Here is a 16,300-nt window from a genome sequence, read left to right on the forward strand (position 1 = left end):
GGCCGGTGCGACATGCGTAGTCAGCCACTACCAGAGGCCGGAAAACCCAGGCGGGCATGAAGCCACCAGAGAGAGTTTCAGAGAAAGGCAACGTAAAGGGCACATTTTAGTCAGGTGTTAACCACAACTACCTCCTTAAATATGTTTGATTATAAGCTTTCAACTTAGGTGTGAGTGGCCCATTGTTTTTCTTTCTGGGAACCTGAAAAACACAAAGACCTCAGGTGCCACAAATGTCTGTCAAATAAGAAAATGAAGTGATTTGGGAAACTATGAAATTCATGCCAGCTTTTCAGCTGTTCCAAGATTTGGGTCGCTTTACAGGTTATAACTAAATTCATGGCAAAGTTAAGCGATTCAAACTCATGCTAAAATGCCCTGAGTCTATTTCACTTTAAAGCATCCTAAGCATGCTTTACTTTGGAAAGCATCGACAGCAATGAACTCCTATACCAACAAGACTCTTAAATGGGAGTTACTCATAGGATGCACCCTTGAGCAACGATCACACTGCACTGTGCTCTTGAGAATATTCTAGAAGCATCACTGGGAAGGGCTGCTTCTCTGCAGGGTAGAGAAATGAGGTGCAGAGGAGGCAGCTGCTTTGGAGGGAGAAACACGGCTTGCGTCGTAGAATGCTTTCCTGCTGGAATGGCTTTGCCGAGAGCTGCGTTCCTGGAGCTTTAAATCCTGGGCCACTGCACATCCCTGCGCCGACGAACGTCACAAAGCACCTGTCTCAGGGGGGTAACGAGAATAAAAACTTTGGAAAAATTAAATGCCTAAACCTCCAGATAGCCCAGATGACACACATGCAATAGCATTTCACTTAAAATTTACTTAACCACCCTGCATCGAACTAAGGCACAGAAACTTCAAATTTTGCACCCCCTCCAAAGTTGGGAAAGTGCAAGGGTCTCGCGGCAGTTCCGGGGATGTACTGAGACCCACTTTGTTACAAGTGTATCCAGTGTCCCCAGCAGCAGGGACTTCTGGGTCCCGGCTTCCCGCTTTCACTTGCTCTGCGGCTCCCGGAGGCGGCGGTTGTGCTATGAAGGCAGACCCCGCCAAGGCGGCCAAGATGCTGCGCACCCCCAACTGCGCGCGGTGCCGCAACCACGGCTACCTGGTGGCAGTCAAGGGCCATGCGGGCAAGTGTCGCTGGAAGCAGTGCAATTGCGAGAAGTGCTTCCTCATTACCGAACGCCAGAAGATCATGGCCGCGCAGAAGATGCTCAAGAAGCAGGCCTCCGAGGAGGACCGGGAGCTGGCCTCCAGGGCCGCGGCCATCGGCCCGGCCTCCGGCCTGCGCCCGCTGCCTCCGCTCACCGCTGCTGGCGACCCGGAGCCGGGCCCCGAGGGCCGCGTGGCCGCCTACCTGCTGGAGAGGCCCCCGCGCGGCCCCAGCCCGGGCCCCAGTGCCTTCCAGCCGGTCCTGGGCGGCCGCGGCCACATGGGCCCGAGTGACCTGGCGGCCGTGGCCAGGCCCAGCTCCGTGAGGCCCCTGCTCGGGCCGGAGGCCGCCGCGGGCCAGGGAGGTGCCGGTCCCCAGGAGCCGAGCCGGCCTCTGCAGCCCGTGCCCATGCCGCCCCCGCCGCCGCCGTTCGCCTTCGGTAAGACCCCCGGGCCCCTTCTTGTGCCATCGGTCCCTCCCACGGCTGCAGCCTCCTTGCACCTCATGGTGCAAGGAATGACTTGGGGTGGGGGAGGTGGGGAAATGCTTTCGGAGTTAAATTTGCTTTCAGAAACCTTTCTCCACATACAGATTTGGATTGAGGGCCTTTTTGCATAAAAGCAAAAGAGATAGAAAAGAGTGGGTGGTGAAGATGGCTTTCAATATTTAGCTACAATCTTTGCCTTTCCATCTTGCAAGAAGAAAAAATGGCCTCCGGTATCTAGCTACAGTTTCTGCCTTTCCATCTTGCAAGAAGAAAAAATGGCCTCCAGTATTTAGCTACAGTTTTTGCCTTTCCATCTTGCAAGAAAGAAAAAAATGGCCTCCAGTCCGCTTAGCTGGGCGCCTCGTGGAGACATTGGTCCTATTGCGCTTGCGCATCGCTTCCCGCTCTTTTCTCGCGCCGCAGGCACCTCCCCCACAGCAAGAACGACTCTGTGGGTGGGCCAGCGCCATGCTGACTGCGCCTGCGCACTCTCCCCCATTTCCAGGAGCTGGAGGCTTCCCAGAAGGCCTCCCTTCCTCTGGGCCTTGCTCCAACCCGCCTGCGCGCTCTTTCCCGCTCTTTTCTTGAGCGGGAAGCTACCAATGGCAGGACTTCCTGCAGACGGATGGGCTAGCTAAGCTATGACTGCGCCTGCGCACCCTTCTCTTTCTGAAGGCCCCGCCCCACACCGGAGCCTGGCCCAGTGCGCCTGCGCACCTCATTCTGTATCCATTCCCCGGATGTGGGTGGGGATGCGGCAGCCTTTCTGCTCCACAAAGGAGAAGACAGTTCATTGACATATTGCCTATTTTTTTCTCCTGCCCCCCATGTGCATAAGTTACAATGCTCTTTATGTAACAATGTGAATTTTACTTTCACTGTTAAAGTACTGCAGGTCACATGTAGGTCTGAGGCTTTTAAAAAACGGCCGTTTGAAAGTGCAGACCCCTGCTGGCGCTCCCCATGGTGTGCAATAGAAAGAGCACAAGTCCGAGGCAGGTGACCGGGGGTGGTCACTCCGCCACCTTAGGCGAGCTGCTGCTTCTGGCTCAGTCTCCGGTCCGTGTGCTAAGGAGATCGGCCATTTCTGCCTTCTGGGATGTTCTAGGAAAATCTGGTCCCCGGGAACTAGATGAGGAGGACAAACCTGAAATAGCAGTCCTGCAGGAGGATACCTTTCCACTGGCACAGTGCTTCCTTATTTCATCTCTCCGCGCACAGGGCCTGAGCACTAACTGCCGGACACGGTGGCAAAAGCTGCGGGGGAGTCAGATTCCTCCCCTCAGCATCTGGTCTTGTGAGAGGAGCAGCACTAATAAAGGATCGCACATCAGGGTAGAGAGCTCTCCTCGCTAACGGCTTAGCTGAGGTCCTCAGGAGGAGGACCGAGGACTTAGAGGCAAAGTGGTTGAAGGGAGAGCGTCTGCAAGGGCTTTGAGGGGGATGCAACAGAGAAGAAGCTGCAGGTCCTCGCACTGGAGGAGGCTGGAGGGGAGGCAGGGTGCCGCCTGGGGCTTCATGGCTGTGCTGAGGGCTTTTCCTAAGAACCTGGGACGGGGCTGAACGGTGTAAAAAGCAGGGAGGGTGCAAAGCATAATGGATGTGGGAGCTCTTTGTAAATGGATCTGAACATTTACCCCGTCTTTGGACAGTACTGGGATGCTCCCCCCCCTCGCTCTTTGTGTTTTTAATACTTCTCCCATTGCTTTCTCCTTTAGGGCTCTCTGTGAGCATCAACTCCGATGCTATGGTGCGGTCTGAGTACCTGGAGAGAGAGCCTGCCAAGCTGTATCCCAGCTGCCCCGGCCTGTTCTCCTATCGCCCGTTCCCAATGGGCTACCAGGACCCACCCCCAGGCCTGGGGATCTCCGTGCAGCAGGGCTTCCGGCATGTGTCCTTCAGCCACTACCACGGAGGAGGCTCGGTGAGTCCCATCCCGACCCTGGGTTCCTCCTTATCCCGTCTGCTCCGCTGCTCTTACGTATGCGCAATCCCAGAAAGCCATTGGTGTGCCCGCTCTGTGCCAGGCCCCTGGCCTGTACAGTGTGCACCTCTGGGAGGGCACGCACGGAGATGAGTCTCATCATGTGTAGACAGACCAGCTTGAGCTGTGGCATCTGCTTTTCCGAGGCTAAAAGGCTCTGGCCAGAAGGAATGCAGACTCCCAGGTAAACCGGGAGCACCGACAGTGACCATCGGCCCGGACCGGTGGAACGCTGGGGCCACAAGGGCTCTTCGCTTTGCTGCTGCCGGGAAGGAAACACCATGGTCCTAGTGCCATACAGTTGAGGGCAGAGCCAGGAGCAGCTGTGGGTCCCCTGCCCCCTGCAGGGCATGGCCCACTGGAGACTGCAGACGGTTTTCAAGAGGAAGTGGCAATTTAAGCTTAGTCATGGAAAATGTGGAAACCTTTCCCCAAATACCTATCACCTAATACCTATGAGTTGAAAGAAGGAACGAGATGTAATCCTTTTCTGAGGTCGGTGCTGAGTTACTAACTGGTGTGCTCTGTAAGCCTGAAGTTTTTTTGTTTTGTTTTTTAAGCCTGAAGTTTTGAACAATGACGGTAAGTCAGGCCATCCCTGTCGTATGAGATACACGTCGGGGTGGCCAGGTTTTGTGACTTTGGTTGCCAGCTCCTTCCAGACCAGAATAGTTTAAAGCCCTCTGCCTTGTGGCAACTCCTGATGGACATCAGAATGACAGGACAGTGAAGGCCTGTGTGACAGCCCTGCCTGACTTTGGGCCCAGAAGGCTGAATCTGGGGGCGAGGTTGGCTCAAAGGCAGCTCCAGTGCCTGAGACTGTAGACCACCGTCACCTCAGAGCCGAAAGCCCAATCCTCGGGCTGTAGAAACGTTTCCCCTTGGACAGAGGAGAGTGAGGGGACAGCAGGCTTCTTTGGTTCAATGCGGAAAGCAATAAAGAAGGAAGATGGAAAAAAAAAAAAAAAAGGAAAAAAAAAAGAAGGAAGATGAAAGATTGACAGTCACATAGTGGAGCCGTTGGCCACAGGGTGTGGGGCCAGTACTGTGAGGTTCCAGCTCTGTCCAGGCAGGCCAGGCACCCAGGATGCCGGTCCCCAGTCTTGCTTCAGCCTCAGTAGTGTCTCTTCTCTCTTTTAGATATTGTAAACTTTTATTCATAAATCATTTTCCATTGTTCAAGGGGGGGAAGTCTGAAGACCGCTGGTCTTCATCATTTCTAGGTGCCCACCCACCTCTAGCTGAGCCTCCAAAGCACGTGCTGTTATGCCATCGCAGGGCAGAGGAAGAGGCTCAGAGACGTTATGGGTTTGTCCAATGTCACACAACTAGAGAGTGAGGCACTGGGATCAGAACGCACAGCAGATTAGTGACAGAACAGGATGCACACCTGGATTGCCCTGACTCTGGAGCCCAGGCGCTTTCTGCTACCCTGAGGCTGTCTCTGAGGCAGCGGTAAACAAAACCCTCTGCACCGCCTGCCCCGCCCGGAGTCTGTGGGTGCGGCCACCGTGCAGCCCGCGGATGGCGGGGCAGCTCTCGCCTCCACACACAGAGAGGTTCCGGCCAAGCGGAGCGCTCCAGCCGTCTGCTCACACAGAAGCCTGCGTCCAGAGCAGCGCTCTGAGTGACAGGCCTGCCAGACGGCCATTGTGAAGAGTGCGATCTCAGTCGGTTTATCTGGGCCTGAGCTGGCACCACAGGCCCCGGGCAGGAGCTGTGATCCAGGGAGAAGCAGCCAAGTAGCTTGGAATTAAAGGGCTAATAATCCTCCCTCCCCCAACCCTTTCCTGTCTGGGTAGCGGATCCAGCAAATATTTGTAAAGCCGTCTCAAACCCAAGAGCCTAGGAAAGGGTTCCAACCTTGTCCTGCTCCCCCTTCCAGGCTCCAAGGGAACCCTGAGTGACGTCTTCCACCTTTTACTTCCGGCTCTGTCCCCCCTGCTGCTTCTTTGCTTCCTTTGTTCTCCTCCCACAAAAGATGACAGGCCCGGAGTTGGACAGACCTGGGTCCAGTCCTACTTGATTTTACTAGTCTGTGGCCTGAACAACAGGGTGCGAGTACCTACGCACAGAGGGAGGTGTGTGCACGCGAAGCGCCTGCACGGGGTCTGGCAGGTCGTAGGTGCCGGAGCGTAGGCTCTCCTCCCGCCTTGGTGGTCAGATGAAGTCAGGACACGCTGCTTTAATCTAGGGAGATTTCTGCAGACTGCCCCAAGGCCTTAATGTGCTACATGTGACTCACCATCGTGGTGAGGCCATGTGTGGAGTTTTACAAACTCCCTTGACAAAGAACACTTAAAAGCACTTATTATAAAAATAATCTTGTAGGACTCGAAGGTTCTGTGGAGCACAGCGTGTGACGCGCTGCTCTGATGTGCCTGGATGGAGAAGTGAATGATAGAACCACACCTGACATGCATTCCTCTTCTTTATTACATCCGTGTCTCCGATAAACCGAGCTGTGTGGGCATCCCCCCTCTAGGCCCCTCTCCTCCAGCGGGGCCCTGTGTCATCTTCCGGGGAAGCCACAGAAGCACAGGTGGCTGATGGCGGAAGCCACTCTTCCTGAGGTGCCAGCTTTGCTGACTCAGCCACAGCTGCCCGGCACCCCGGACAAGGCCCCTTACAGACAGCGGGACACAGGTGGTTGGGACGTGGGGGTCCAGCTCTGCCTCAGCCTCTCACCAGCTCTGTGGCCCTGGTTTTCATCATTACAATGAGAATCATAAGGATGAAATGAGATAACCGATCTAAGCCTAGAGAGAGGACTCAGTCAGGGTGACCGGATGGCTGTCCCCAGGCTTATCTGAGGTGCGCCTGCGTTCCTTCTTGCCTTCAATCCTGTTTGCTGAGCCCCTCGTTTCAAGTGCCTGTGTCCAGCCCCTGGGAGCCCCCAGTTAGAGAGAACAGATCGTGTTTGATCGGCCCATCTGGCTAACGCTCTCCCCTTTTGGCTTCTCTGCTGAGTGCGCGTGCAGGTGCCGGAGCCAGTGGACAACTTCCAGCCGAGCTACCCCCCGCTGCCAGCACCACTGCCACCGCCGCGCCCACTGCTGCCGCCACCATCACCCCTGCTGCCGCCGCCACCGCCACCGCCGCTGCCACCGCCACCACCGCCGCCCCCACTGTCGCCCCCGCCCCCGATCCTCCCGCCAGGCTTCCTCGCCGGCATCCACTTCCTCCCGCCGCCCCCGCCGCCCCCGCCACCAGCCACTTTCTCCCTGACCGTCCTGTCTGAGGGGGAGCAGGAGGCCGCGGGTAAGAGCACCGCCTCCGGCTGTGGGGAGCCCGGGGGGCTTTCGGGAGGAAGGGGGCCCATCAGCACAGAGGGGAGAGCGGGCGATGGAGAAGAGAATTAAAACGTGCCGGGCCTGGGTGCGTGTTTCCTTATGCCCCTGCCCTCAGTCCTGCAGGCAGGCAGCAAGGAGGGGGCCCCTTCTCAGGCGAGGAAGCAGCAGCCCAGAGGGGTTCCTGTAGATGTAAATGGCAGAGCTCAGACTTCCAGGACTGTGTGTCTGGCTCTGTCAGTGCCCCTGGGCACAGATGTGGAGGGAGGTGCGTGTGGTGAGCTCAGAGCCGAGGCGGAACAGCGGCAGGACAGTCAGGGTCTGCAGGGTGAGTCCTCCTCAGGCCACTCTGGAGACAGACCCTGTCCCAGCTCTGCCACGTGCACTGGGCGACCGTAGTCACGCACTCGCCCTCCTAGGAAAATTCCATCTGTAGCATGGGCCTGTGAAGATCACCTGAAATTTTAGATGTGAAAATGCTTTGAGGACTTTGTGACTTTAGGGCCCTTTGCGGAATGAATTTAACTCTCTCTGGGTTGTGTTGCTTTTATGTTCAAGGATTTTTTTCCCTTTTAGTCCTCCCCTGAGGTTAGTCTGGCGATGTCTTCATTTTACTGAAGAGGAAACTGAGGCCCATTGCACACCTGCCGTGTGTGAGACGCATCTGTTAGCTGGAGAGAGAGACGGTCTAGTGTGGGTGAAGCGCGCTGGCCCTGGTGCTGGACGGCCTGGGCATAAGTCCTGGCTCCGGCACTCACCGGGCAGGCAGAGCCACTCCTTGGTGCCTCCGCGTCTGTATCTGTCCAAGCAGGGGTCTTCAAACTACGGCCCGCGGGCCACATGCGGCCCGCAGAGGAGTCTGATCCGGCCCGCCAGGTTTTTTGGGCAGTGAGCGCAGCCGAGGTGTTACAGTAGGAATTAGTAGTTCATATAGTCCGGCCCTCCAGCTCTCTGAGGGACCGTGATCTGGCCCCCACTTTAAAAAGTTTGAGGACCCCTGGTCCAAGTGGACTGATAATGCTCCCACCTCATGAGGTTATTCTGAGGCTTAACCAGAACCTGAAATGACGAAGCCATTAGTGGGAGTTAGTTCTCACAGGGTCCCCTGCTCCCATGCTGACCTCATTTGCAAGGTGGGCACCATTTCATTAACAGGAGGAGGAACTGGGGTTCAGAGCTTCAGGGTAGCTTGTTTCATGTCCTCCTCCCTCCCTCCTTCTCCCCCCCCCCCCCCCCCCCAGCCTGTGGCAGGCAGAACTGGAGTTTGAACTTGAGCCTGAGTCATATGAGGATAGAATTCAGCCTCCTGACAAATCCAAGGCAAATCAATTCTCCTTTGGGCCCGGGAATGATGAGGATGCCTTGTAGAAAGCTCACAACTGAAAACAGGCAATTTTCCGTGTCTTAATGCATCCCCGCTTTTTTGTTCTTTGCAGATGACCAGGCTGAAGCGGTGCCACCTGAGCCCAGCCAGCCATCGTCTCAGGAGCAGTCCGACTAGGCCCGCCTCCGGCCGGGAACACGGGCGGTGGGAGGGCGGCAGCAGTGGTTTCTTGTCCGTGTTCATGGGCGTGTGGGAGGGTGGACAGGGATAGACATAACATAGTTAATTTCCGTTTCAAGATAGGAGGAAAGAGGGAGGGTTCCAAATTTCAATCCTGAACTGTGAGCTGCGCAGGAGAATGGAGGATGAAGTTAACCAGGGAGGACCAGGACTCTGAGGAGTGGGGGCTGGTGGGAACTCCGTTTAGGAATGAATTTAACCATCTCTGGCTGTGCTGCCCGTTGGCGACCCGCCCTCAGAAGCGTTCTTTGATTTCCGCGGGCCCCACCGCAGGACAGGAGGCACCATGCATTTCAGCCTTCTGCCTCCGCTGGTCCCGGGCTGGCAGCACAGACGCCAGGCTTCCAGCACACGCAGTGGCTGGTGCGGGCAGCCAGGACCAGGGCACTGACAGCGGGTTCTGAGTGTCCTTCTCTGCTGCCCGCCTCCCACTGCCCCTCGCCCCCTCTCCAGGGGCCTTTCCTAGGGAGCATCCTGACCCCTGGGGCTACTTCACCCCCTCCACAAAGTTTAAGCCATTTATAGGCATCATTTCTGGTTTTAAAAAAATGCATTAACGTTTTACCATTCGGTGTTTTTATAGTGATTGCCAGCTTTAAAAAGTAGGCCATTTGTAAGCACGGATACAGCTCTCAGAATAGAGTGGTGCTTCCAAAATACCTGCGATCTCAGAAATTCTTCTCTGGGGCCAGTTGACTGTTGAAATAAAATTCGCAATAGAAATCCGTGTGGAAATTGATTGTGTTTAAATCCACGTGGAAGGCAGTGTTGGGTAGAGGAGTCGGGACCGGGTCTGCGGCCTGTCAGCCTGCTTCTGGGCGCTTGCTGAGGCCAGTCCTGCCCTGCACCTCTCCCCTTCCCTCAGTTACCAAGTGACGGGCCAGACTCACTTCAGTTGTTGTTGTTATTATTTTAAGAAAGGAAATTTTAGGAAAATTTAGGAAATCTGATGTAGACACATAAAATGTAAAGACGTCTTTTTGTTTCCCGTCCCCAGCTCCTGTCCTGGTCCCTGCAGAGGGACGTGGCTTTAAAATACAGAACGTGGTCCCGTTCTGCTGCTTTAGGGTTCAGGGGCTCTTCCCTGGTTTCACTTGTCCCTCCATTTAAACATCATCCGGCGCCTTTACTGCAGTTAGAGCCTGGCGGTCACCAGCTCTGCCCGGGGGCCTGGGGTCCAGTGGAAACATGCTGTCCGGTGGCATGGGCGCCGGACAGAGAGGAAGAGGAGCTGTGGGCTGGCCAAGAAAGCCTGGAAAGTCAAGGCTTCGTCTGCCTTTTATTTTTTAATCCCCACCCACGGTTACTTTTTTTTTTTTTTCATTGATTTTCAGAGCAAGTGGAAAGGAGGGGAGAAGGGGAGAGAGAGAGAGAGAGAGAAATATCAATATGATAGAGACACATCCATCAGTTGCTTCCTGCACTTGGGGATTGAACCTGCAACCCAGGTACATGCTCTTGACTGGGGATTGAACCACTGACGCTTTGCTGTACAGGACAAACCTCTAACTGAGCCATGCCAGCCAGGACCTCAACTTTTTTTTTTTTTTTTTAATATATTTTTATTGATTTTTTTATAGAGAGGAGAGAGGGATAGAGAGCTAGAAACATCGATGAGAGAGAAACATCGATGAGAGAGAAACATCGACCAGCTGCCTCTTGCACACCCCCTACTGGGGATGTCCCCGCAACCAATGTACATGCCCTTGACCGGAATCGAACCTGGGACCTTTCAGTCCGCAGACCGACGCTCTACCACTGAGCCAAACCGGTTTCGGCAGGACCTCACCTTTTTAAAGGGCAAGAATGAGTTCGGTGAAAACCGGCACTCCCTCTGCGGTGGGCAGAAAGAGGGCAAGGGATCTGCAGGGAAGGACTCCAGAGTGAGAAGCAGCATCTTGTTCTCTGTCCGGGGAGACGGGCATGCAGGAGAACAGGCTGCCTGCTCTCTGCCTTGCCTGTGAGCATGGGTGCCCAGCCATCCTCCTGGGACAAGTAGCAGGAGGATCACTGAGAAGTCTCATTCTGTCCTCGTCAGCGTGTGGCTGGGGGTCCATGGCCGGGCCTGCTCTGTTGAAAGGCACAGTCCTGGGACTATATCTCAGTCACTGCATTGTAAACACAAAGTAGTTTCGGCAGGGCAAAGCCAGGCATGGGCTTCCGTCTGAGCCTGGTGATGCAGTGATTGTGCACTAGTGTGACTCGGTGGCTGGAGCTGTCAGCCACCCGGATGCTGGTCCTGTCCCCAGGGCCATAATGCTGCAGAAGCCCTGGGCGGGTAGGAGGAGACCTGACTTCTGGTTCCATTTAGCCCCACTCTCCCTGCCCTCATGGACCCCTCACCTGTCAGTTGGCCAGGTCGGGTTGATCAGCCCTTGCTCTTTTTTTCTTTAAATTGCATTTTGTTTTATTCTAGAGTCCATGTTTTGAAAGATTTTTTTTTAAACCAAGCTGCATGAATAAAGCTATTTTTCCATTTCTGATCAAGTCTGTGCAAGAAAACAGGATGTTAGTTAGCATATGGGGTTTGAGATGGGGAGCTGTAGCTGGTCCTGTTGCTTTACTGTAGGAGTCCATGGCCACAGGGCTCTAGTTCTCCGGTGGGCCTGGGATCTGATGAACCTTGAGATGCTCTGCGCTTTTCCTGGAACCTGGAAGGTGCCTGCTGGGACAGGATAGGAGGCCTGGCTTCCTTCCTTCCCCCACAAGCTCTGTCCTTTGCTGTGGGCTCTCACCATGGTCACTTAGGGGAGGGAAGAAGGGGTGGTCAGTGGACCCCTGGGCCCCATAGCCTTGCCAGTCAATCCAACCCATGCTCCTGAATGCCCTGCTCTTCCAGGCTGTTCTCCAGCAGCAGAAGGAGCTTTGAAAGAACAGATCTGCTCAAGTTACTTCCTTGCTCACATGCCCTTCATGGCTCCCTACTGCTCTCAGAGTAAACACCGGCATCTTCAAACTAACTGCCCGCCACCTCTCCAGCCTCCTCTCCCTCGCCGGCTGGCCCAGCCTGGGTTCTGCAGGTGTGGAGTCAGGCAGCAAAGGACGGGCTGCAAAGAGACCGGCGGCCAGGGCAGCACTGCTCATCTCAAATGGCGGAGGCTTGGCTGTAAGCCTGGAGGACGTTCCGGAAGGCAGCCAGCAGGCCGGCATTCCCGACGCCCGTGCACTTGCATGACGCCGCCAGGAGAGGGCGTGCGAGCAGCAGCTGTGGGCGGGGCCGGTGGAGGCCAGAGCACTGTGGGGGCGGGGCCTTTTGCCTAGCAACCTGCATCCAAGGAGAAGCTGCGAGCCAGCCTGGCTGCAGGAATCGGTTTCTGCAGCTGGGCCCTGACGTGACTGGAAGACCTGTATTCCTCCTGGAAAATAAAAATGATAAGCCTGTAGGCTAGGCCAGGAATTTTCAACCTTTCTCATCATGGGACACAAATTAATTACTAAAATTCTGCAGCACACCAAAAGACACATTTTTGGCTGGTCTTACAAAAAATGTGTAATTTTGATTTATTCACACCAGATGACTTTGTGTTGACTGTTGTCATTTTAATATTTGACAATCTCAGGTGAAAGAGGTCAGAGTTTCTGACTAAATAGTCAGGTATTGCACATTTTCAACCTTCTTTCAGCACGCCACCATGTGGTCACCAACCTGGCAGCCATTGTCTTTGCACTGCCCTGCCTGCAAAACCAATGCCGTCCGATCTTTGTCTTCAGACACCAGCCTGAACCCCAGCCCCCGCATCCCATGACCTAGTCCCCTCCTTCTCTCCGTTCTGCACTTCTGCACAGGCTGAGTCTTCGGCCTCGCCTCCTTCTGCCATCACCAGCTCATCCCTCACTCATCCTTTCCGACCAAGGCCAGGCACCCTCTCCCTCCAGGCCTCCTCCGCCTGTTATTAGGAGGCTCTGCAGGAACTGCCCAGGCCCCGCCCCGCCCTCTGCCACACTGACCCACTGAGTACTGTCCCTCCTGAAAGCCTGTGGGCTTCCTGGAGGCAGTGTCTTCATTTGTCTTCGTGTCCCTGCTTGTGGAGCTCAGCATTGACTAGGCCAGTAGTTACTGAGTGGCTGTTGCAGAATAAATGGCCGACTTTCTGGGCCATCGTGTGGGCTTTTGGGTGGAGGGTTCACGTGCTCTGCCTCAGGCCCCTCACACAGCGCCTTTGCCTCGCATTCTGGCTCAGTCTGCAGGGCCCCGCACCGGAAGCCAGCCCGCACGGGAAGCCAGCCCTCACCGAAACGATGCCAAGTGAAGCACGCCACCCTTTCCTCATCGGAGCCTCACAACAGTCCAGGGAAGACACGGGTCGTCACCTCTATTTTATGGGGGAAAGAGACATAGAGGGAGAGCAGTGGTCCCAAAGCCACACAAATGACAAGTGGCCCAGGGCCTGCAGAGAGCAGCATACATCCCCGGACACCCGTTCTAGAGTTTTGAGCATCTCTTTTGCCCCGAGTTTTCATCTTGACATGTTTTGAACACGGACCACATGAATGCACCCTAGATTCTGGGCAGATTCTAGGGAGACTGGGGAGAGCTGCCTCCAGACATTCGCCTCCTGAAGCCACTGCCCACGGCGCCGGCCACAGCGCACACAGCCCCCGGCCACAGCGCACACGGCCCCCGGCCACAGCGCACACGGCCCCCGGAGCCAGCGCACACGGCCCCCGGCCACAGCGCACACGGCCCCCGGAGCCAGCGCACACGGCCCCCGGAGCCAGCGCACACGGCCCCCGGCCACAGCGCACACGGCCCCCGGAGCCAGCGCACACGGCCCCCGGCCACAGCGCACATGGCCCCCGGAGCCAGCGCACACGGCCCCCGGAGCCAGCGCACAAGGCCCCCGGCCACAGCGCCCACGGCCCCCGGAGCCAGCGCTCACGGCCCCCGGCCACAGCGCACACGGCCCCCGGAGCCAGCGCTCACGGCCCCCGGCCACAGCGCACACGGCCCCCGGCCACAGCGCACACGGCCCCCGGCCACAGCACACAAGCGGGCGTCACGGTGGCAGTGAGGGGCTCCCAGTGCCCGAGCCTCCGCCCGGCCCGGCTCCCCACAGCCCCGCTGCCGCTGGGCCACCAGGGCGGCTCCTGTGGCCGGAGGGGAGCAGCGTGTCTGAGGGACCGAAGCCTGAGAGAGAAGCCTCCCGATGGTGCTCTCTGGATCCCGGGAAAAACATCCCCCCTGGGCCTGGGGCTGGGGAGGAGCTTCTCCCTCTGCAGCCCTGAGGTTTCTTTCTTTTTTAAAAAAATATATTTTTTATTGATTTTTTTACAGAAAGGAAGTGAGAGGGATAGAGATTTTAAAAACACAGCTGCCTCTTGCACAACCCCCATCGGGGATGTGCCCGCTACCAAGGTACATGCCCTTGACCGGAATCGAACCTGGGACCTTTCAGTCCGCAGACCGATGCTCTACCACTGAGCCAAACCGGTCTCGGCAGCCCCAAGGTTTCTGAAAGCCCTTCCACTTCTGGACGCCCTGGCCTTGGTGGGCCTGGGCCTGGGCCTCTCGTACTGGGAGCTGCTCAGAAGCCCAGGAACCAGCCAGGTGAGCGAGTCCAGGCGGGCGGGCGGGCACGGACGGTCCCCGAGCGGAGCCGCATCCCGGGGCAGACGCACAGCTAGCTCCTCGCGCCTTTGTGCTACGTGTTACTAGCAGCAGATCGTGAGATGCTAGCGTTCTATCGTGTCAGCTCTGTGTTTGAGCTAGCACAGGCACTGGCCTGTCAGTAATTAGCCTCTGGCGGTGTCTTTTCTTCATCCCCCCCCCCTTTTTTTTTTTAATTGGAATCAGAACATCCTTTTTCTTCCTTCCTTCCTTTCTTCTTGCTGTAGACGCAGTCCATGGAGCTCTCTGTGGACATGGCTGTTTCTCCACATTCACGGGCAATTAATTCCCGGCCGTAATCCAGTCCCCGGCAAACACCAGCTCCTCCTGGGAAAGGATGAGAGGAGGACACTCCTCCCCACGCGGTGAGACGCACCTGGTTTTGAAACGCCGGCCATTTCAGGGGTTGGCCTAATAAGTAAGCTGTGTTTTCCTAACATCTGGCTCTTGTATTTGTTTTTCCAATTTTGTTTTTGTTTTTGCTTTTTTTTTGTTTACCACCACGGCTGTTAACACCGTTTCGGGGGGTGTCGGCCACCTCAGCAGTATCAGCAGCGGCCATGCTCTGTCCTCAGCCAATAAGCAGCTGTTCGGACGGACATGGGCCGGCCACGTGCTGGCTCCCGGGACGAGGTACTATTTCCCTCCCACATCCCGGCCTGGGCGCCCTGTACCTCCACCTGAGCAAGCACTCCTCCCACTGAGCCCTCTGGGCCCACTGCCCCAGGCCAGTCCCACCCGCCCCACCTCCCCCACTGCCCCAGGCCGGCCCGGCTCCCCCACTGCCCCAGGCCGGCCCGGCTCCCCCACTGCCCCAGGCCGGCCCGGCTCCCCCACTGCCCCAGGCCGGCCCGGCTCCCCCACTGCCCCAGGCCGGCCCGGCTCCCCCACTGCCCCAGGCCGGCCCCAGCTCCCCCACTGCCCCAGGCCGGCCCCAGCTCCCCCACTGCCCCAGGCCGGCCCCAGCTCCCCCACTGCCCCAGGCCGGCCCCAGCTCCCCCACTGCCCCAGGCCGGCCCCACCTCCCCCACTGCCCCAGGCCGGCCCCACCTCCCCCACTGCCCCAGGCCGGCCCGGCTCCCAGGCTGGCCTTTCACAGCCCGCAGCCCAGCAGACAGACCCTCGCCTATCCCGCCTCTTTGTCTCCCTCGCCAGAGTTCCTCGGGTGCCTCAGGCCTGTTCTGCTGTCTCTGCCTCCCCTGCGCCTGCCCGCACCCGGGCCTCACCAGCACCCAGGCCTCACCAGCACCTCCGTGGAGCCTGGCTCTTCCCTGTGCCAGGCGTGCCACACAAGGCCCCCTCCGGGAGGCGCTGCACTTGCTGCCTTTTCTGTGGTTCATCGCAAGGAAGGACAACGTCCGACTCACCCACTGAAGTCACCTGTGACCTCACGGCCAAACCCAGTGGCCTGTCCTCTGCTCTTTTTTTTAAAATACATTTTATTGATTTTATACAGAGAGGAAGGGAGAGGGACAGAGAGCTAGAAATATCAATGAGAGAGAATCATTGATCAGCTGCCTCCTGCACTTCCCCCACTGGGGATGTGCCCACAATCCAGGTACATGCCCTTGACCGGGATCGAACCTGGGACCCTTCAGTCTGCAGGCCGACGCTCTATCCACTGAGCCAAACTGGTTTTGGCAAGTCCTCTGCTCCTCGGTCTCCCAATACGTTTACACACATCGCACTAGACTCCGGCCACCCCTCTCTGGTTCTGCCGCACCCCGTTCTCCTCCCACCGCTGCTCTCCTGGGCCCCGGCTCCCCAGGGGCCGGGTTCTTCTTCCTTCCTGTCAGTGCGCTGGCTGCTCCTCCGGGTCCGTGCCTGGCGCTCCGTGAGGCAGGCAGGGAGGGCGAGCGGGCCCAGGGCTCTGTCAGACACACGCCTGGGTGGAGGCCACACGCTGGCCGCACGCCTCCGAGTGGCCGGCAGGGAGGTCTCCGCGGGAGGTTCGGGGTCTCAGAGAGAGGCTCCTTCCTCCGAGGTGAGACAGGGCCGAGGAAGCACAGGAGACCAGCAGGAGCCATGGCCACGGGCGGGAGGGGCGGGAGAAGGGGGGTCCCGGCCCGGAGGGAGCTGGGGCTGCGGAGGGGAGGGCTGGCCAGGCGGGTGGTCCTGAGGGACAGACCTGCAGCCCAAACAGACCGGATCGCTCAGGAGGAAAAGGGTAGAAACGGCAGAGCGTGCAGCCCT

The 16,300-nt window shown here is 57.3% G+C and overlaps 1 protein-coding gene across 1 annotated transcript; it reads left to right on the forward strand.

The window, feature by feature from the left end:
- Nucleotides 1-1,051: 1,051 nt before the first annotated feature.
- Nucleotides 1,052-8,436, forward strand: DMRTB1 (DMRT like family B with proline rich C-terminal 1; the record flags this gene model as incomplete). Its single annotated transcript, XM_084871278.1, has 4 exons — nt 1,052-1,613; nt 3,380-3,585; nt 6,627-6,906; nt 8,372-8,436. 4 exons carry the CDS (start codon nt 1,052-1,054, stop codon nt 8,434-8,436), a joined length of 1,113 nt encoding a protein of 370 aa, XP_084727404.1.
- Nucleotides 8,437-16,300: the final 7,864 nt, after the last annotated feature.

Source organism: Pipistrellus hanaki (assembly GCF_964339955.1).
Source record: "Pipistrellus hanaki genome assembly, chromosome: 2".
NCBI lineage: Eukaryota > Metazoa > Chordata > Mammalia > Chiroptera > Vespertilionidae > Pipistrellus > Pipistrellus hanaki.